This window comes from Gymnoscopelus microlampas (assembly GCF_963454915.1).
Source record: "Gymnoscopelus microlampas genome assembly, chromosome: 2".
Classification (NCBI taxonomy): Eukaryota; Metazoa; Chordata; class Actinopteri; order Myctophiformes; family Myctophidae; genus Gymnoscopelus; species Gymnoscopelus microlampas.
Genome location: NC_139939.1, coordinates 8,372,187 through 8,394,791, shown reverse-complemented (window position 1 = coordinate 8,394,791; position 22,605 = coordinate 8,372,187). Strand labels below are relative to the sequence as shown.

General features: G+C 40.9%; 3 protein-coding genes and 1 pseudogene across 7 annotated transcripts in view; all 4 read left to right on the top strand.

Annotated features, from left to right (window-relative positions):
- Positions 1-1,234: 1,234 nt before the first annotated feature.
- Positions 1,235-4,360, top strand: LOC311037610 (E3 ubiquitin-protein ligase TRIM39-like). Of its 2 annotated transcripts, XM_084046842.1 has the most exons (3): positions 1,235-1,362; positions 1,921-2,003; positions 2,649-4,360. In XM_084046842.1, the coding sequence occupies exon 3, from the start codon at positions 2,658-2,660 to the stop codon at positions 4,296-4,298; it is 1,641 nt and encodes a 546-aa protein (XP_083902968.1). In that variant the 5' UTR covers positions 1,235-1,362; positions 1,921-2,003; positions 2,649-2,657; the 3' UTR covers positions 4,299-4,360. The 2 variants fall into 2 exon arrangements, with proteins under 2 accessions (XP_083902968.1, XP_083902969.1); XM_084046843.1 differs by lacking the exon at positions 1,921-2,003 and having other exon boundaries at positions 1,327-1,362.
- Positions 4,361-6,954: 2,594 nt separating this feature from the next.
- On the top strand, positions 6,955-9,549 carry LOC311037593 (E3 ubiquitin-protein ligase TRIM39-like). The gene is made up of 3 exons (XM_084046820.1): positions 6,955-7,080; positions 7,320-7,397; positions 7,834-9,549. The coding sequence occupies exon 3, from the start codon at positions 7,836-7,838 to the stop codon at positions 9,477-9,479; it is 1,644 nt and encodes a 547-aa protein (XP_083902946.1). The 5' UTR covers positions 6,955-7,080; positions 7,320-7,397; positions 7,834-7,835; the 3' UTR covers positions 9,480-9,549.
- Positions 9,550-12,833: 3,284 nt separating this feature from the next.
- Positions 12,834-16,166, top strand: LOC311037602 (E3 ubiquitin-protein ligase TRIM21-like; annotated as a pseudogene). The gene is made up of 2 exons (XR_014602938.1): positions 12,834-12,920; positions 13,606-16,166. The product of XR_014602938.1 is annotated as an E3 ubiquitin-protein ligase TRIM21-like (transcript).
- A 1,046-nt stretch (positions 16,167-17,212) lies between these two features.
- arfip1 (ADP-ribosylation factor interacting protein 1 (arfaptin 1)) overlaps positions 17,213-22,605 on the top strand; it is a 29,255-nt gene continuing 23,862 nt past the window's right edge. For 2 of the 3 annotated variants that reach the window (XM_084045296.1, XM_084045295.1), the window contains exons 1-2: positions 17,213-17,406; positions 19,409-19,861. In XM_084045296.1, the coding sequence (XP_083901422.1) occupies positions 19,412-19,861 (450 nt within the window). In that variant the 5' untranslated portion in view covers positions 17,213-17,406; positions 19,409-19,411. The remainder of the gene's footprint in view (positions 17,407-19,408; positions 19,862-22,605) is intronic. The other variant, XM_084045297.1, reaches the window with a different exon arrangement.

The window sequence follows — 22,605 nt, the reverse complement described above, 5'->3', positions numbered from 1 at the left end:
TAGTTTCATTTATGGTGGAAGTAGAGAGCTATAGAGTCTAGAGAGGATGACTGGAGGAGATGAATGGAATGAGAAAGAGATGGAGGATACAGGATAGGTGGGCACTAGGGACATCTGGGCACCTGGAAGAGTGGGCAATTAGAGGTGGAGAAGACTGGGCACTAGGAAAAGTGGGCACCGGGATAACTGGGCACTAGGAAGAGTGGGCACAACGGAAATGTGGGCACCCGGAAGAGTGGGCACTTTGGGGTGGAGAAGAGTTGGCACTAGGGAAATCTGGGCACCAGGAAGACTGGGCACCTGAATTAGGATAGTGTTTTTTAACTTTACATTACAATGTAGTGTCCTGACTGTCTGTTCCTAATCCATCCATCTCTCTGAGACTGAGGTAACTCCAGATGAGGACCCTACACAGATCAGCTGTGGTTTTTGTTCACCTTTATAGCCTATTTGGATCATTAGATTTCTAAATGATAAAACAATTGCAATAATAAATGTAATGGGTTGTGTGTATGAGGGTATGTCTGTCAATATATTGGCCATATAATGCGTATCACTTCTACTGTGTGCCTCGATATTTTTGTGTTGTCATATAGGCCTACATTTCTCAATAGAAATATAACAGCTATGTGTTCCTAACTTCCTATGACTCGACGCTCGTCCCCAGCGGTTCTTGTATTCTTCCAGGTGCCCACATGTCCCTAGTGCTGCCCACTCGTTAAGGTGCCCAGAATGTTTTGGTGCCCACCTACAGTATCCTGTTACCGGAGTGGATGATGTGAAGGCAAGGGTTAACAATAGGCTCTATTCACAGTGCCATATTATGAAGATATTCACAGGTGTTAGCAATGATACAAATGAAGGCTCTGTTCCATCTAGCACAGTGGTTTCCACGACGCCCATAACTCTGAGAGTGTACAAATGGAACAAAATGGACCCTTACGGGTCCATTTGGTTCCATTTGTAGCCTACACTCTCAGAGTTACACACCTGTAAGGGACCATTTGGAAGCCCATGAGGGTCCTTGGACCCCAACTGTAGACCCACTGGTGTTTCCAGTGGGCCAACATGCACAATATCAGCACCCTGACTCTGACCAGAATGGAACAGAGCCATCATTAGTATCATTGGTAACACCCGTGAATGTCTTCATAATATGGCTGCTGTGAATAGAGCCTATTCCAAAGGAGGGGGAGTTCCTCAGTCACGCTGACACCAGTCTAGTGAAATGAAAGTTAAACAGTCAGAAAGTAGGCTAGTTTGGAGAGAGGGGTCTGTCTGCAGTTTGGAGGGCTCGAGGGTGGCGCACACAAGCTCTACAAAACACTCATTCAACACAATCTTTACAAACACAGAGAAAAGGTGAGTATCAGCAGATATTTAAGGATTTACTATTCAGTAACAAATTGTTGACACTGACAGAGTTAGCATGTGCAGATCGCTGCAGTTAACTCTGTCAGCAGTATTTATTTATTTCACTTGTTATCTGGTCCACATGTCGACCAGATACAAGTGAAATACATACTGCTGATGGAGGAACAATAGAATGAAAAGACAGGGAGGCATCAGCTGTTGCTGGAACTCAGATCATAACGAACAGAATATGACGCGAACATCTGAGCAGGTTTATTCAATCACTCATAAAGCAAAGTTAACAAGCACTTCCCCGTATTGTCTATTTTCAGAATATGAGTTCATAGTCCATATCCAATTGAGAGCATAAAATCAAGAAGACATGTTATGTCAACAGAGATAGTTAAAGTTATACTAAACTGTATCCACACATATTCCCCAGTCTAATATTTTAGTTTGTATGAATGTTAATTTCCGTCTGTGTGTGGGTGTGTGTTAGCCAATTGCTACAGTACAGTAGGCGTAGCCTATATCTGTGTCAACATTGTTGTGATTTTTTTATTGCAGTTTGTGTTGCTGTAAAAGTTTGTTCGTGTGGGCACTGGACTTGGACTCAGCCCCTTTAGCCTGCCCTGTATGCAGGCGGCAAGGTATGTTTTTTTTGTGTGTCAATTGTCTTGTATTTTATTTTGTTACCGCGTGTGTTTATTGTACAATATTTACGTTGTGTGTCTGTTGTTTTATTTATTCAGTTTGACATTGGGTTTGAATGTCTAGAACAGTGGTTCCCAAACTGGGGGGTCCCCAACTTATTGTGAGGGGTCCCCAGATGATTAGCAACATTGTTTTCTCACTTAACAGTAAACAAACCACCATACAAGTGCATACACTCCATACAGGGTATAAATGCATATTTCTAAAGTGACAATTGAATGACTTTTAAGACCTTTTTGATACAAAATTGGCCAACTTGTCAAATATTACATAAGAAAGAGGCAAACATTGGGAATATAGCTGATCTACAAGCTCACAACGCTTCGCAGTGCGAGGTAATGTGAGCTTGTAGTTGGACTATTTTCACAATGTTTATCTGTGGAACCGAGTCGATAATGCCTACAATTCCTAGTGCTTGTTAGGGTGGGGGGTCCCCAGTTCAAATATCATTATTTTGGGGTGTCGCGGCCTGAAAGGTTTGGGAACCCTTGGTCTAGAGTGCATTAATAAATCAATCAGTATGCAGAACTACTATTTTTTTTTTACTACACTCACTGTAATTATTTTTTTTTTATTTTCAGCGTATAGAAATGGCATCTTCCAGCATTCTCCTCTCTGAAGACCAGTTCCTGTGTTCTATCTGTCTGGATGTGTTCACTGATCCAATCGCCACACCATGTGGACACAACTACTGCAGAACCTGTATCACACATTACTGGGACACTAGTGATGTGTGTCAGTGTCCACTATGTAAAACAATCTTCTGTAAGAGACCAGAGGTCTATGTCAATACTTTCATTTCTGAGATGGCTGATTGGTTCAGGAAATCCAAACAGCTGAAGAAAACGTTCAGCACAAACCAGGAACCTGCTGAACCAGATGAAGTGTCCTGTGACGTCTGTACTGAGACCAAGCTCAAGGCTGTGAAGTCCTGCCTGGTGTGTCTGACCTCCTACTGTGAGACTCACCTGGAGCCTCACCACAGAGTCACACTGTTAAAACGACACAAACTCATCGACCCTGTAAAGAACCTGGAAGACATTCTGTGTAAGAAACATGACAGACCTCTGGAGCTGTTCTGTAAGACTGACCACATGTGTGTTTGTCAGTTCTGCACCGAGTCAGACCACAAGTTACATCAAATTGTATCTCTGGAAGAGGCATATGAAGGGAAGAAGGCTGAGCTGGGAAAGACTGAGGCTGAAGTTCAGCAGATGATCCAGGTGAGACAAGTGAAGATTCAGGAGGTCAAACACTCAGTACAGCTCAGCAAGAAAGATGCAGACAGAGAGATAGCAGACAGTGTGCAGGTCTTCACTACTCTGATGAGCTGTATTGAGAGAAGCCAGGCTGAGGTCATTGATGTGATTGAAGAGAAGCATAAAACAACAGTGAAACAGGCTGAAGGCTTCATTAAAGATCTGCAACAGGAAATCATTGAGTTAAAGAAGAGAAGCTCTGAGCTGAAGCAGTTCTCACACACTGAAGACCACCTCCAACTCCTCCAGAACATCCCATCCATCAGCACCCCTCCACCCACCAAGGACTGGACAAACATCAATGTCCATCAGTCTTCATATGTGGGGACTGTGAGGACAGCTGTGGCTCAGCTGGAGAAGACACTCAGTCAAGAGATGGAGAAGCTGCGTGATGCTGAGCTGAGGAGGATCCAGCAATATGCTGTGGATGTAACTCTGGACCCTGATACAGCACAGTGTGAACTCATCCTGTCTGATGATGGAAAACAAGTGAATGATGGAAACGTAAAGAGGAATCTCCCAGATAACAGAAAGAGATTCTCTCTATATCCCTCTGTCTTAGGAAAACAAAGCTTCTCCTCAGGGAGATTTTACTATGAGGTTCAGGTTAAAGGGAAGACTGACTGGTTTTTAGGAGTGGCCACAGAGTCCATCGACAGGAAAGGGGAAATCACAGTGAGACCCAACAACGGTTACTGGACTATATGGTTGGGGAATGGAAATAAGTACAAGGCTTGTGCTGACACTACTGTCCTCCTCCCTGTGAAACAGAAGGTCCAGAAAGTGGGAGTGTTTGTGGATTATGAGGAGGGTCTGGTCTCCTTTTATGATGTGGAGCCCAGAGTTCATCTCTACTCTTTCACTGGCTGCACCTTCACTGAGAAAATCTATCCATTCTTCGATTCTGGTCTTAATGATGGTGGTAAAAACTCAGTTCCTCTGATCATCTCTCCTGTCCATCACATTGGTTAGACTTTTCTTTACGTTGTCTAAGAGAGGTAATATACAACATACTGTTCCTATGTAAATTAACACGTTTATATTACTTAACTAGAGGAAATCCTATCTGGCAGTGCGAATCATAATGTTACATACGACTATTTCTGTCACCATTAAAAAAAAAAAATCCTAAGTGTTTGATAAAAACAAATATATGTGAAGCATTGTATGTGTGCATTGCAACAAACAATAGCCTTTGGGTATTCAGTCAAAATAAAAGTAGTACTATTATAGGATATTCTTATATTTATGTTCATGAAACAGCTTTAAAGCACTGTGTTTCGAAAGTAATGTTTTGCATATGACTCTGTAGCCAGAAGGTCATGTTCTTGAGCCCCAGTCTTAAAAAGCAACATTCTTTCATTAGAAAACATAAAAATAACAGTTGTTCAAAGATAAAGAGAGTACAGTTTCTAAATGTAGTAAATGAGTTGTGTTGCTCGGTTTTCAACAGCAGGGGATGCACGCAAAAAGAGAAATGTACATTGCATCAAGTGAGTAAGTAAATAAACAAATACTACAGTGAATATAAACGGTCATTTAAATAAAACACTAAAGATACGTAGCACCTTACGTTCATAACACTTGTTGTGCCTTTATTTCTAAACAGGTTTTCTTTTTTTTTCTACGTAGGATACGTAGGAGGTAAGCATGAGATAAAAGGGTAGCTGGAAGAGTGGCACCTAAGAATATGGTCTGTATACATGATTCGAACATGCATGAACATTTGACATTTAAAGGTAGGGTAAGTGATATTTCTTTGGTTAAAAGGTTTATTAAATGGTTAAATCACTATACTCTGATAGTAATCATTGCTATAGAGTGTTTGTTCAGTAACAATAGTCTCCATGCCTCTCCAGCTCTTTAATAAACAGAACATACATTTTCAGGTAGGTGACACAATTTCAGCCAGTCAGGAGAGAGAGAGTAGCCTACCCATTTATCAGCTTCATTTTTATAGTGTTCCAGTTCCAATTATGTCTGTCATTTCTTTGTGTCATCACTTCCAATTGCACTTGTTTAATCTGATGCTGTATGAGTTCTCTATCCTGATTGGATAACATTTGTATCCCAACCTGAAAATTCATTTTAAGTATAATAAAGAGCTGGAGAGACATGGAGACTCCTGTTACTGAACAAACACTCTAATAGCAATGAGTAATAGAATATAGAACTAGATAACACTTATTTTAACCAAAGAAAATCACTTACCCTACCTTTATGGCCTAAGATTTCAACAATTGCTACAACAACAATAAGTTGAAGGGTAACTTTAGGTCTGATAATGATGTAACGCATGTTCAAATCATAATCATACATAGGGCTACTTTATTTCAGACCATTTTCCGAAGCATACTATCTTAACCTTTTCATTTTGGAGGGACAAAATAGCCAATTTCACATTGAGGTGCCCAGACCTCTCAGGTGCCCACCATGATGCCCAGTGCCCACTCTTCTTGTATCAGAGACAAACCAAACGGGGCAGAATCCTATCTGAGCCACACTCCAGAGGGTGGTGCCAATGCACCATGACGCTGGATCTCCCTGGGACCCAAACTTACAAAAATGTTCATACAGCAGCAGACCTTTAAAAGGCTGGGTAGATTCATTTGAATGGTGGAAGTAATAGAGAGCTAGAGAGGATGACTGGAGGAGATGAATGGAATGAGAAAGAGATGGAGGAGTGGAGGATGTGAAGGGTTAACATTTTGTTCTTTTTTTCCTCTTCTTTCTTTCACAAATCTTTATTTATAACAATCATGACGAACAATACATTACAATACAAATACAAACACAAACAAGAAACACAAACAAATAAGTTATTAATACAACATAACATCAGGGCCAGGGGGAACAGAAAACATTAAAGAGTGAACAGAAAACATAAAAGAGTGAACAGAAAAGGACAGTTCTTGCAGCTTTCTTATTTTTTTAGTCATAAATTGTTTTAATGTACTGCTTGGCTTCAATCTCAAACAATAAAAGAAGGTTTGGAATGGCTAAATTTAGATTTATGAATATGAAATGTAGCTAAAATAATGATCAAATGAATTATGTATACCTCTTTTTTTTTATTATTACTATTATTATTGAAGCCAAACAGTATATTTTGCCAGTAGGGGCAAAAGTCAGAGTCAACATTATCAATATACGGAGATACATCCTTCCAAAACTTGTTAGTGTGGGTAGGTACAATTCCAAAATAAGTGCAGCATTGCTCTGGGTACACTTCACACAAAGAACAGTTCACACGGATGTCTTTCTTAAACTTAAGAAGATAATGACTTGTAGTACCTGTGCAGGATTTGAAATTAAACCTCCCTCACTTTATTGGTAAGAAGATATATGGAAGATTTCAAATAACTTTCCAGTTCAAGCTATCAACACATCTGGACCAATAGGATACTACATACTGTAAGGTGTACTAATAATATTTTCCTGGAATGTTAACATGTTTGTATGTTACGATTGCTATTTTTTAAATCAGGCGACAGGCAGACACTACCCACTGAGGTTACCACAGGGTCAAGTAATGGTCCGTCATCTGATCTTACTGTCCCTTTAAGGAGCATCAATACCAGAAGGAATAGCACCGTGAAGGGTTAACAACTACAAAGGAGGGGGTTCCTCAGTGACGCAAATCTAGTGAAATGAAACTTAAAGACAAAGAAAGTAGAGTTGGAGGAGACCGCACACATGGCACGAGCTCTACAAAACGCTCATTCAACACAACCTTTACAAACCCAGTGGAAAGGTGAGTATCAGCAGATATAAGGACTCATTCTGTAACAGAGATAGTTATATAAATTAAAGTTGTATTAAACTGTATCCAAACACATTTCTATTCAATCTAATGTTTCAGTTGAATGTCTGTTTCCATGAAGTAGCGGGATAAAGCTTTCTGTTTGTCCTGGATCTTTAATGCCTGGCTAAAGATATTGAACATTATGGGTTGAAATGAACGCTTGGTTGATGAAATGATCTTTATTGCAGTTTATGTTGCTGTAAGAGTCTGTTCGTGGGGACACTTGAATTGGACTCATTCCCTTTGGCCTGTTTAAAGCCAGCAAGGTATGTTTGTTTGTCATGTATTTTCTTGTGTTACCACATTTGTTTATTGTACAATATTTACATTATGTGTCTGTTGTTGTTTTTTTTTTAAACGTTTTGTTTATTCGTTTTTGTTCTTTTACATACTCATAGGTAGTACAGAAATTTACTTAAGCAAATAATACAAGTTTATGCTTTATTTATTCAGTTCGATGTTGGGTTTGAATGTCTAGAGTACATTAATACATCCATCAGTTTGCAGAACTAGTATGAATATCAGTTTCCATAGACCACTCTGTGTGTGTGTGTGTGTGTGTGTGTGTGTGTGTGAGATAGCCAATCACTAATAGTACAGTAGCTTATAGTGTATATATCTGTGTCAACATTGTTGTGCTCTGTTCCAGATCAGATTCATAACTAAAAGTTATTATTCTTTTTATTAATTTTCATTGCGTAGAAATGGCGTGTGCCAGCAGTCTCCTCTCTGAAGAGCAGTTCCTGTGTTCTATCTGTCTGGATGTGTTCACTGATCCAATCACCACACCATGTGGACACAACTACTGCAAAACCTGTATCACAAATTACTGGGACACTAGTGATGTGTGTCAGTGTCCTCTATGTAACAAAAGTTTCTGTAAGAGACCAGACGTCTTTGTCAATACTTTCATTTCTGAGATGGCTGATCAGTTCAGGAAATCCATACGGCTGAATAAAACTTCCAGCACAAACCAAGAACCTACTGAACCAGATGAAGTGTCCTGTGATGTCTGTACTGAGACCAAGCTCAAAGCCCTGAAGTCCTGCCTGGTGTGTCTGACCTCCTACTGTGAGACTCACCTGGAGCCTCACCACAGAGTCACACGGTTAAAACGACACAAACTAATCGACCCTGTAAAGAACCTGGAAGGCATTCTGTGTAAGAAACATGACAGACCTCTGGAGCTGTTCTGTAAGACTGACCACATGTGTGTTTGTCAGTTCTGCACCGAGTCAGACCACAAGTTACATCAAATTGTATCTCTGGAAGAGGCATATGAAGGGAAGAAGGCTGAGCTGGGAAAGACAGAGGCTGATGTTCAGCAGATGATCCAGGAGAGACAAGTGAAGATTCAGGAGGTCAAACACTCAGTACAGCTCAGCAAGAAAGACACAGACAGAGATATAGCAGACAGTGTGCAGGTCTTCAGTGCTCTGATCCGCTGTATTGAGAGAAGCCAGGCTGAGGTTATTAATGTGATTGAAGAGAAGCAGAAAACAACAGAGAAACAGGCTGAAGGCTTTATTAATGAGCTGCAACAGGAAATCACTGAGTTAAAAAAGAGAAGCTCTGAGCTGAAGCAGCTCTCACACACTGAAGACCACCTCCACCTCCTCCAGAACTTCCCATCCATCAACACCCCTCCACCCACCAAAGACTGGACAAAGGTCAGTGTCCCTCAGGCTTCATCTAGGGAGACAGTGAGGACAGCTGTGGCTCAGATGGAGAATACACTCAGTCAAGAGATGGAGAAGAGCCTTGGTGATGCTGAGCTGAGGAGGATCCAGCAATATGCAGTGGATGTAACTCTGGACCCTGATACAGCACATCCCTGCCTCGTCCTGTCTGAGGATGGAAAACAAGTCAATCATGGACATGTAGAGAAGAATCTCCCAAACCACAGAAAGAGATTTTCTCAATACTTATCTGTCTTAGGAAAACAAAGCATCTCCTCAGGAAGGTTTTACTATGAGGTTCAGGTTAAAGGGAAGACTGACTGGTTTTTAGGAGTGGTCAGAGAGTCCATCAAGAGGAAGGAATTAATCAAACTGAGACCCAAGAACGGTTACTGGACAATAAGGTTGATGAATGGAAATGAGTACAAGGCTCTTTCTCTCCCTCCTGTCCTCCTCCCTGTAAAACAGAAGGTCCAGACAGTGGGAGTGTTTGTAGATTATGAGGAGGGTCTGGTCTCCTTTTATGATGTGGAGACCAGAGTTCATCTCTACTCTTTCACTGGCTGCACCTTCACTGAGAAAATCTATCCATTCTTCGATTCTGGTTGTAATAATGGTGGTAAAAACTCGGTTCCTCTGATCATCTCTCCTGTCGATTACATTGGTTAGACTTTTCTTTACGTTGTCTAAAGGAGCGGTAATATACAACACAGTGTTACTTTTGTAAATTAACCAGTTTGTATCACTTTACTAGAGGAAATTCTATCTGGTATTCTGACAGTGCAAATCATAATGTTACATACAATTTCTGTCTCCATTAAAAAATACATTTCCTAAGTGTTAAATAAAACAAAATGTGTTTTATTCAACACTTAGGAAATGTATTTAATGTATGTAAAGCATTGTATGTGTAGTTGTGGTATATATTGATACACATGTATGGACTTATAGAGCCAATTTGAACACACACAGGGACTTAAGTTTGGATACTGAGTGGTCTACAGCACATTCCAGAGAACACTAGATGTCCATTTCAAAGGATGCTACCCAGAGGGCATCTGACCTTAGCTGACCTCTAGCATCTTGGGGTGTTGTTCTTCTGCACACACGCACACACACACGCACACACACACACACACACACACACACACACACACACACACACACACACACACACACACACACACACACACACACACACACACGCACACACTAGAGATGTAGCACACACACCTAGCGACGTGCACATCCAGTGTATGCAAGTACATACACACACATGTGAAGTCTGCCTATAAATACTGTGAGGACAAAGAAACCGTCCCTTCTTGTCCTTGCCCTTCTTCTTCTTGCTCTGTTCTGTTCCGGCCACACCATGTAGCAGCAAGGCTGACATGTGCTCTGGTGCTCTGTACTCTGTTTTGTCCAATAAATCGACTTGAGGAACATTACTGGTCTGGACCTTTCTACTTCCTACTTCCTACTAAATACTACATTGTGTATTGCAACAAACAGAAACAATAGCCTTTGGGTATTCAGTAAAAATGGAAATACATTTCTTAAAAGTAGTAATAATAGCCTATTCCTATTCTTGTGTTTTTGTTGTCCATTCTGTTTGTTAGAATCCGACCAGTGACTCCCATGTCTGTAAACATGGCTGAAGGAAATGGTAATATTAGGCAAACAGAGGCAGAAGTGGGTCTCATATGCCTCTATTCTCAGTTAAAAAAAAGAAATAAAGTAAATTAAAACCACATTTCTGTTTATGAAACAGCTAAAAGGCTCTGTGTTTCAACTGTTTATGACTTTGTAGCCAGAAGAAGCTCATGTTTTTGAGCCCAAGTATTTCTTCTTTAAAGCAACATTCTTTCATAAGAAAACATAAAAGTAACAGATAAAGAACGTACAGTTTCTAATGTACTACATGAACATGAGTTGGGTTGAGAATGTATTGCTCAGTTTTCAACAGCAGGGGAGCACGCATACAACACACCATCTCTACGGCGCTTGTGCAGAGTGGAGTCTGACTTCCTGTGGTTTTCAACCCTTTTCATATCTTTGTGTTTTGTTGTTGTTGGATAAAATGTTGTCCACAATTCCATGCCATATTGATGTGGTACCATAGGACAGATGACAGGCGAACGTTGATCAAAATAACAATTCTTAAAAATTCTTTAATTGTGTAGACTTCTTGTATATTAAGTAATGCAGATGTTTAACAATAATTTAACTCTTGAGAGTGTAAAATGAAACCAAATGGACATTGGTTTAATTTTACACTCAAGAGTTAAAGATCTATAAGGGTCCATTTGGTTACCAACTCTTCATCAGTTAGCTGGGGACCACCTGGAACCCCCTCAAGGACCACTGGTGGTCCCCGGACCACTAGTTTAGAACCACTGGACTACTAGACCATTACGCTGGATGCCAAAGTGCTGTAAAAAGCCACACTCAGGCCTACAGCAGTGTTTCACAAACTTTTCAACTGGAGACCCAAAAATAGATATTTGTGTCTCCCTGGGACCCAAACTTACAAAAATACTCTTGCAGCAGCAGATCTTTAAAAGGCTGGTAGTTTCATTTGTTGTAGTTTCATTTGAATGGTGGAAATAGAGAGCTAGAGTCTAGAGAGGATGACTGGAGGAGATGAATGGAATGAGAAAGAGATGGAGAGGAGTATTTTTGGGAAGACTGGGCACTAGGAAGAGTGGGCACTAGGGAAATGTGGGCACCCAGAAGAGTGGGCACTTTGGGGTGGAGAAGAGTGGGCACTAGGGAAATCTAGGCACCAGGAGGACTGGGCACTAGGTAAATCTGGGCACCATGAAGACTGGACACCTGAATTAGGATAGTGTTTCATAACTTTACATTAAAATGTAGTGTCCTGGCTGTCTGTCCCTCCATCCATCTCTCTGAGACTGAGGTAACTCCAGATGAGGACAATACACAGATCAGCTGTGGTTTTTGTTAACCTAATAGCCTATTTGGATAATTACATTTCTAAATGATCAAATAATTGTAATAATAAATGTTATAATGTGTGTCACTTCTACTGTGTGCCTCGATATTTTTGTGTTTTCATATAGGCCTATAATATTTCTCAATAAAAATATAACAGCTATGTGTTCCTAACTTCCTATGACTATATAGCTCACACACACGCACGCACGCACGCACACACACACACACACACACACACACACACACACACACGCCCCCATTTTTTTCGCAGACCGCTCGCCCCCAGTGGTTCTTGTATTCTTCCAGGTTCCCACATGTCCCTGGTGCCCACTCGTTTAAGGTGCCCAGAATGTTTTGGTGCCCACCTATCCTGTTACCGGAGTGGGTGATGTGAAGGCAAGGGTTAACAATTCCAAAGGAGGGGGAGTTCCTCAGTGACGCTGACAGCAGTCTAGTGAAATGAAAGTTAAACACTTAGAAAATAGTTTGGACGACTCGAGAGCAGCGCACACAAGCTCTACAAAACACTTATTCAACACAACCTTTACAAACACAGAGAAAAGGTGAGTATCAGCAGATATTTAAGGATTTATTATTCAGTAACAGAGACTGTTGACACTGACAGAGTTAACTGCAGCGATCTGCACGTGTGCACCAGATAACAAGTGAAATAAATAAATACTGCTGATGGAGGAAATATAGAATGAAAAGACAGGGAGGCATCAGCTGTTGCTGGAACCCAGATCATAATGAACAGTTGTATACAAAATATGACGCGAACGCCTGAGCAGGTTTATTCAATCACTCATCATAAAGCAAAGTTAACAAGCACTTCTGGGTTTCAGAATATGAGTTCATAGTCCATATACAATTGAGAGCATGATATCAAGAAGACATGTTATGTCAACAGAGATAGTTAAAGTTATACTAAACTGTATCTACACATATTCCCCAGTCTAATATTTTAGTTTGTATGAATGTTAATTTCCATGTGTGTGTGGGTGTGTTAGCCAATTGCTACAGCCTATAGTATATCTGTGTCAACATTGTTGTGATTTTTATTGCAGTTTGTGTTGCTGTGTAAAAGTCTGTTCGTGTGGGCACTGGACTTGGACTCATTCCCTTTAGCCTGCCCTGTATGCAGCCAGCAAGGTATGTTAGTTTTTTTGTCAATTGTCTTGTATTTTATTTTTTTACGTTTGTTTATTTTACAATATTAAGTTATGTGTCTGTTGTTTATGCTTCTTTTGTTTGTTTGTTTGTTTGTTTAAGCTTTATTTATTCAGTTTGACATTGGGTTTGAATGTCTAGAACAGTGGTTCCCAAACTGGGGGGTCCCCAACTTATTTTGAGGGGTCCCCAGATGATTAGCAACATTGTTTTCTCACTCAACAGTAAACAAACCACCATAAAAGTGCATACAGTGTATAAATGCAGATTTCTAAAGTGACAATTGAACGACTTTTAAGACCTTTTTAGTACAAAATTGGCCAAATTGTCAAATATTACATAAGAAAGAGGCAAACATTGTGAATATAGCTGATCTACAAGCTCACAACGCTTCGCAGTGCGAGGTAATGTGAGCTTGTAAGTTCGGCTATTTTCACAATGTTTATCTGTGGAACCGAGGTGATAATGCCTACAATTCCAAGTGCTGGTTAGGGTGGGGGGTCCCCAGTTCAAATATCATTATTTTGGGGTGTCGTGGCCTGAAAAGTTTGGGAACCCTTGGTCTAGTCTAGAGTACATTAATAAATCAATCAGTATGCAGAACTACTGTCTTGTTTTTTACTACACTCACTGGAGGGAGTAGTAATTATTTTTTATTTATTTTCAGCGTATAGAAATGGCATCTTCCAGCATTCTCCTCTCTGAAGACCAGTTCCTGTGTTCCATCTGTCTGGATGTGTTCACTGATCCAATCGCCACACCGTGCGGACACAACTACTGCAGAACCTGTATCACACATTACTGGGACACTAGTGATGTGTGTCAGTGTCCACTATGTAAAACAATCTTCTGTAAGAGACCAGACGTCTTTGTCAATACTTTCATTTCTGAGATGGCTGATTGGTTCAGGAAATCCAAACAGCTGAAGAAAACGTTCAGCACAAACCAAGAACCTGCTGAACCAGATGAAGTCTCCTGTGACGTCTGTACTGAGACCAAGCTCAAGGCTGTGAAGTCCTGCCTGGTGTGTCTGACCTCCTACTGTGAGACTCACCTGGAGCCTCACCACAGAATCTCAGGTTTAAAACGACACAAACTAATCGACCCTGTAAAGAACCTGGAAGACATTCTGTGTAAGAAACATGACAGACCTCTGGAGCTGTTCTGTAAGACGGACCACATGTGTGTTTGTCAGTTCTGCACCGAGTCAGACCACAAGTTACATCAAATTGTATCTCTGGAAGAGGCATATGAAGGAAAGAAGGCTGAGCTGGGAAAGACAGAGGCTGAAGTTCAGCAGATGATCCAGGTGAGAGAAGTGAAGATTCAGGAGTTCAAACACTCAGTGCAGCTCAGCAAGAAAGATGCAGACAGAGAGATAGCAGACAGTGTGCAGGTCTTCACTGCTCTGATTAGCTGTGTTGAGAGAAGGCAGACTGAGCTCATTGATGTGATTGAAGAGAAGCAGAAAACAACAGAGAAACAGGCTGACGGCTTCATTAAGGATCTGCAACAGGAAATCACTGAGTTAAAGAAGAGAAGCTCTGAGCTGAAGCAGCTCTCACACACTGAAGACCACCTCCACCTCCTCCAGAACGTCTCATCCATCAACACCACGCCACCCACCAAGGACTGGACAAACATCAATGTCCATCAGTCTTCATATGTGGGGACAGTGAGGACAGCTGTGGCTCAGTTGCAGAAGACACTCAGTCAAGAGATGAAGAAGCTGTGTGATGCCGAGCTGAGGAGGATCCAGCAATATGCAGTGGATGTAACTCTGGACCCTGATACAGCAAATCCCTGGCTCATCCTGTCTGAGGATGAAAAACAAGTGAGTTGTGGAAACGTAAAGAAGAATCTCCCAGGTAACGGGAAGAGATTCTCTCGATATCCCTCTGTCTTAGGAAAACAAAGCTTCTCCTCAGGAAGCTTTTACTATGAGGTTCAGGTTAAAGGGAATACTGGCTGGGAGTTAGGAGTGGCCAGAGAGTCCATCAACAGGAAAGGGGAAATTATACTGATTCCTGAAAATGGTTACTGGGCTATAATGTTGAGGGACGAAAAAGAGTACAAGGCTGCTGCTGACCCTGATGTCCTCCTCCTTGTAAGAGAGAAGCTCCAGAAAGTGGGAGTGTTTGTGAATTATGAGGAGGGTCTGGTCTCCTTTTATGATGTGAAGAACAGAGTTCATCTCTACTCTTTCACTGGCTGCACCTTCACTGAGAAACTCTATCCGTTCTTCGTTCTGGTTTTTATGATGATGGTAAAAACTCTGCTCCTCTGATCATCTCTCCTGTCAATCACATTGGTTAGACTTTTCTTTACGTTGTCTAAGAGAGGTAATAAAAACAAAGTGTTCTTTTGTAAATTAACCAGTTTATATTACTTCACTAGAGGAAACCCTATCTGGTATTCTGACAGTGCAAATCATAATGTTACATATGACTATTTCTGTCACCATTTAAAAAACACATTTCCTAAGTGTTTAATAAAACAAATTATATGTAAAGCAATGTATGTGTAGTGTATTGCAACAAACAGAAACAATATCTTTTTGGTATTCAGTCAAAATAAAACAATGGAAATATATTTCTTATGAGTAGTAATAATAGCATTATTCTTATCTTATTCTTGTGTTTTTGTTGTCCATTCTATTTGTTAGGTAATAGAATCCGACCAGTGACTCATGTCTGTAAACATGCCCGAAGGAAATTGTAATATTAGGGAAATAGAGGCAGAAGTGGGTCTCATATGCGTCTATTTTCAGTAAAGGAAAAAAGTAAATTAAAACCAAATTTCTGTTTATGAAACTGCTTTAAAGCTCTGTGTTTCAACTGTAATGTTTATGTTTTTGTAGTCTGCAGCTCATGTTTTTGAGCCCCGGTATTACATCTTAAAAGCAACATTCTTTCATAAGAAAACTTAAAAGTAACAGTTCTTCAAAAATAAAGAACATACAGTTTCTAATGTACTACATGAACATTAGTTGGGACGAGAATGTGTTGTTTGGTTTTTCAACAGCAGGGGGAGCGCGCATCCAACAAACCATCTCTACGGCACTGATGCAGAGTGGAGTCTGACTAGATGGAACATTTTATTGGGATTTCCGGGATGCTACGCTGAAATTGGTGACTTCTCAAATTATGTGACTCGAGAGGTCACTGTTTTGTGATTTAGGTGAAATGAAATGCCATAATCAACACTTATCTTTGGTTATTTTGAGGCAATAGTTGTTTGATATTAAAGCAAATTGACTACATTTCACATTAAAACACAATCAGTAAAAAAAAACTTTCACCTCTTTGTGACGTGATTGGGACTGCAAAACATAATTTCCCACAATTTAACTGAACAATCTGGCATGTGCACCATGCCCATAACAGCAGCAAAGCACAAATCTCGGGCTGATACAATACTGTCTTACTCTTGATCAGAGGAATAAGGATAGGCTTATGTGCATTTCCTTCATTTTCATTTTCTTTCTGTTATTTTATTATGTTGACTGTTTTTAATTGTGATATGGATCTCCTGGGTCTGACATAAAGATTGAATTGAATTGAATTGAATGACCGTGCATGTTCAAATCATATATACTTTATTTCAGACCAAAAGCATACTTCGGTCTGACATTGGCATAGCCAATTTCCAGTTGTGTAAAGTATCTAAGTACATCTACTCAAGTACTGTACTTAAGTACAATTCTGAGTATTTTTTTACTTTAATGGAGTATTTCCCATTTTCAAATACTTTTATTTCTACTCCACTCTACATCTGTACTTTAAGTGCATTTTGATACCAATACATTTGTACTTTTACTCCAATACATTTTGAATTCCCGACTTTTACTTGTAATAGATTGAATACTTTATTAGCAGTTTTTAAAAAAAGCACAGGAAAGTACAGTTCAATACAAGGTCAGCGAAGAGGATTTAAAACCCAACAAAGCCTATGGCTTGTTTCCATTGGGGTCCTTTGTACTGAATTCATACTCATAGAGACATTTAATGACAAACACACTACTATGCAACATAGAGTATTTCTACATTGCAGTATTGATACTTTTACTTAAGTAAAAACATTGAATACTTTTTCCACCACTGCACTGTGGTGTCCAGATTCTTCCCTCAGATACAATAATTTCTGATCCACACTCCGGAGCAGCAGGTGGCGCCACTGCACCACGACGCTGGATTACCAAAGCGCTGTATAAACAAAAAAGAACAGTATCCGGAATCAGATAGGACACCGATTTCGTTGCAACACCTCGGGGTCTAAAATATCAAGTCTCTCTCTGTAGGGCTGCTGTGTTGTTGGAAGGAAGGGGAGTTGATTGCTATCAGGCTAGTTAGACCAACGTCAGTGTTTACTGTCTACAGTCTTGTCAACAAACAAACAAACCCCCGACGTGCACGGATTCCACACACTGACTAGTTAGCAGCCAGTCAGCCACGGGCCGCGCGCACAGGTAAAGTTAAAGTTTCCATCACCAACTCAACCACTTGATGCTAATAGTTAGCCAGCTAGTTAGCCTGCTAACGTTACACAGCCTGTCAATAGGCTCTATTCACAGCAGCCATATTATGAAGACATTCACAGGTGTTGTCAATGATACTAATGAAGGCTCTGTTCCATTCTGGTCAAACAGAGTCAGGGTGCTGATATTGTGCATGTTGGCCCACTGGAAACACTCTACTACACCAGTGGGTCTAAAGTTGGGGTCCAGGGACCCTCATGGGCTTCCAAATGGCCCCTTACAGGTGTGTAACTCTGAGAATGTACAAACCATTTGTACACTCAGAGTTATGGGGGTCGTGGAAACCACTGTGCTAGACTAAATGGAACAGAGCCTTCATTAGTATCATTGGTAACACCTGGGAAGGAAGTGATAATATGGCTGCTGTGCATAGAGCCTATTACACAATGTGGAAATACTCTGTTACAAGTGAAAGTCTTGTACTCAATAGTTACTTGAGTGGAAGTACAAAAGTATTGTCATTAAAATGTACCTAAAGTACTAATTTTGCAGAATGTCCCATTTCACAAGTTCAATATGTATTAACATCTACAAGCTTCGCATCATAGCCGAAGTACATAGTTTGCATATCATTCTAGTGGAGTAATAGTACAATATTTACCTCTGAGAAATATTACAAATAATATGTACTTAAGCACAGTACTTGAGTACATGTACTTGGTTACTTAAACCACTGGTCAGTTTACACTGGTTCACAGTCTGCTAATTAATGTGACAGTCAACTAGTTTCCACCAATTCACTGTCTGCTATAGTTAATGTCAACTAGTTGCCAGTTGTTGTTACAGTCAACTAGTTTCCACAACTAATGAGATAACCTTTAACATAAAACGTTAATATTAATAACTAATTATGTAATAGTTAACCACAGTCATTGTTTACCTTCACCATGACAGTAAGCTGTGTGTGTGTGTGTGTGTGTGTGTGTGTGTGTGTGTGTGTGTGTGTGTGTGTGTGTGTGTGTGTGTGTGTGTGTGTGTGTGTGTGCGCGCTTGTGAGAGAGAGATGGAAGTGTCATTAACTCTATGCAACAGGAAGATGTTGCAGTGACAGTAATGTCACAATAGTCCTAACAGCAGGGCATAAAACCAGCATGTCATAAAGTACTGCTGCTGGGAGCTCACATACAGCTCAGGAAGTCCTGCTGAACTTGTCTGAGTCGTGGTTGTTGGGGATTAAATGTGTATAAACCTACAAGACTGGGTCAAAGATGCAATGCCTGCCCCAAACATGGCTGTTGCACAGTTAACAGTAACACGTTTAGATTTGTGAAATGGCAGCATCCTTAGGGTTATGCCTTTTATATATAGCATTGGCTCTCAAACCTTGTCTTAATTTCAAGGACCCCCATAACTCTGAGAGTTAACAAATGGAACGGGTCCGTTTGGTTCCATTTGTTCACTGAGTTACAGACCTTGTCCATTGAGTAACAGACCTGGCTGTAAAGGGTCCATAAGGAACCCTGAGGGTCCCTGGACCCTCCTTTTTAAAGGGATAGTTCACCCAAAACATTACGTATTTTCTATCAATTACACACCCCATAAAGCCTTGAATTCATGGATTTGTGACAAGTTTTTGTCACATTCCCGAGACAATAATTTGATTGCCGGCGGAAAAATCGAATAATTTGATGATCGCCGGTCATCAAATTATTGGCTTAGGAATGCAACAAAAAAACAAAAAATCTCCATTAATTCAAGTCTCCATGGGGTGTGTAATCGATTAAGAAAAGTCATTTTGGGGGTGAATTATCCCTTTAAGAACCACTGATTTACTATAGTAACATTTGTTTTCACGTTAAAGCCACTGTACTCCCCACAAGAGATCACCAGATTAGCGCGGTGCGTTTTTTGAATCAGGTCAGCCCACACAGCGTCCAGTCGGACACATGGACCTGTTCATGCCGTTGTGTGTGTATCTTGTCTGTGTTTTCAGGTAATGTCTGAAGTTAGTCTTGAGGCCGAGTCGGGGAGGACCTCGCCCGAGCGCCGGCCGCCGCAACAAGTGGATTGCGAGCGGGAGGAGGCTCCCAAAACAGAGGCGTCTCTGAGTGAGGATGTACAGGATCATGATGAGAGTGCAGGAGAAGGAGGAGAAAGTGTCGGAGACACAGTGCTTTCCGACAGCGGCGCCGCTCGCGGTGTTGAGGTGGAGAACGTAGAAAAGAGGGAGGAGGACGGGGAGGTTAAAGGAGGGAGGGAGGAGGAGGAGGAGGAGGTCGGGAGGACAGGTGAGGTTGCAGACGGAGTTGAGAACCCCGAGCTCGGCGGAGTGAACGGTCTGACCCGGCACGCGTCTGACAGTGTAGAAGATGAGGAGCGCAGGGAAGACCCTCGTACTGAGACAGAGGCGCCTGAGGAAAACGGAGGCTCTCACGCTCAAACAGAGGTGATATTCATTGTTGTTTTGTTTGGAGATTCAATCAAACTCCTTTCTATCCTGTAGAGCGCTCTCCTTGTCCCTGTTGCTTCTCCTAAATGTTGGGTTTTGATTTTGCGGTGGTGCTGCTGGTGTTGGGGGCTGTTTTTTCTCTTTTGATGAAGTTGGATTTCTTGTTTTTTGCCTGTGAAATGTCATCGAAAAATAGCCTACTTGCGAATGAATTTGTGTGATTAGCGGTGGTTTAGCTTCTCTCTTTCTTTTTAGATTTGTGGTTGATGACTGCGCTTCAAATTCAGCTTTGATTGGGAGTAGCTTTTTGGTTGAGTTTTTTTGTTGTTGAGGAAATGCCTACTGATACATCGGGTGTAATTGGTTCAATGTAGGGGCTAAAACTGTCTGGAAACAAAAGACTTCACGGCAATCCTTCGTTTTGGCACGGTGAAATGATTTGTTCTCAAAATTGTCTGTCGTTTTGTTAGCGGCTGTTCTCACCGCTGTTCTAGCCCCTGTATAGAATTGACATTTACCCAGATGTGTCTTTCGGCAGAGATCTCTGATCATCTTGGCTCTGTGAGGCTAGTCTACTGATGATGTGTCAAACCATGTTGTGGTGGAAGTTCTTCTCTGTGTGTCAAATGTGACTTAAATGAAAATGTTCAAAGGAATATCATTATCTTCTTTACTGTGAAGTACTACATAATACTGCTATTTCGAGACAAAATGACATGCCATAATTTGTTGATTATCAATTAGCAGTCACAGTTCCTGCTGTCAGTAACTGATACTTCCTCCCAAACAGGTATTGTCCCTACCACACGTGTGTGTGTGTGTGTGTGTGTGTGTGTGTGTGTGTGTGTGTGTGTGTGTGTGTGTGTGTGTATTACTATACTTGTGAGGGCCAAATGTCCCCATACATTTAGTAGAATTTGAGAAATAGGCATTATAAAGTGGTGTTTATGCTTTATTGTTGTTGGGGGTTAGGATTAGACATTTTGAGGTTAGGGTTGGAGTTATGTGTGTGATACATACTGCGTGCTGGTGTAATGCACCAAAAATAGCAGATCTGCTCTGACATGTTGTAAGCTTGTAGATCGGCTATTTTCGGCTTTAGGCTTAAAGCTCTAAATTGTCAAAAATGTGTAAAAATGGCATTCATAAAATTGCCGTCCTAAAATGCTGATGTCCTCACAAGTATAGTAATACATACGTGTGTGTGTGTGTGTGTGTGTGTGTGTGTGTGCGCGCGTGCGTGTGTTACTGATTGCTGCAATGATAAGAATCCCTCACACAGTTTTTGCTGTGTGTGGCATATGTGTGTGTGTGTGTGTGTGTGTGTGTGTGTGTGTGTATGTAGATAGAGCTTGTGGAGTTCAATAGAGCAGCAGTCAGTCACATGGCTGGCAGGCAGAGGGGATTTGGGCTCTTGCCTTCACGTTCCAGGCACACTGAGATCTGCTGAGGCGGTTGGAATGTGTCACGACTCAAGCTGTTGAATCACGTTCACTTTGGGAGGATTCCTACCATTACATCATGAAGCTTAACGACTTAATCACTCTCAACCTGCCGTCCCTGTGGTGGGCATGTCATTATCTATAGGTAAAAATATATATACTAATATAAAATAGGTCTTCTTAAATGATTAAACCCTATATCGTTGCTGACGGGCAGAAACCTCTTATCTCCATATTCTAACTTTTTGTGGTTTTTCGTAAATTAATGCCCTACTTGATCATACTACAGCGTCACACAAAAGCATCAAACGTTTGAGCTTGTAGATCTGCTTCTTTTGCTATTTTTTAATTTGAATATTGACAAGTAAAAGTTGTGGACGTATACTTCATCATAGAACAAATCATATTTCATCATAGAACACATGGTGAAAATAGCCAAATAGCTGAGATCGGCTATCAGCTATTTTTGAAGATATTCCAAAAATAAATCGGCAATATTTAGAGAATTTGTGGAAGGTTTTGCCTACAATGACATCATGTCCAAAACAGGGACACCAGGGCTTAATGTGGCTTAAAAGGAATGATGAAGTAAGTTCTGCATGGTTTTGAGGCACCATTTATGAAATGACCTCAAGCTGTAGCTTAAGCCTTACATGGTCATCCTTCAAATGATAGGATTTGGGTTTCTTTTCCACGTTACGTGTTGAAATAACCGAGTTGTCGTTACTAACAGCTAGCAACATGGTTGACTCATCTCCACACAGTGGACTGTTTGGAGAGGACAAACTGACGGCTTCCTCTTTTTGCTGAGGTTGCTGATTGGATGATTACGTGGCTGTTATTTATCCTTCCCTCCCCACACAGGCCAGTTTCTAGGCTACTGGGCTCTAGTGGGAGGACACCCTGCTCACACACCAGAGACAGCTCTTTCCCATCATTCTTTACAGCGAGGCTCTGCAGGAGCAACTTATTACCGCAACTTTTTACACTTAACCCATGAAATCCTGGAACGCATCGCTGTCATTTTAGATTTTAGTCATATTCTGTACTTTGGCAGATGTGAGCAAATCTTTGAATATATGTTTTAAAGCGAACATTTGTAACTGAAATCTTTGCTTCTGGAAGTCCCTAGAACAAAATGTTTGACAAATGTTCGCTTTACAAGCGCTACAGTATATATATCTGCTATTTTTGAATAGCCAAAGAAATCTAAAATGACAGAGAGATGCTTTCCCGGTCTTAATGGGGTTAATGCTTTATACTTTTTGTATAAGAACACGTCATAATGTGTGTGTAGAT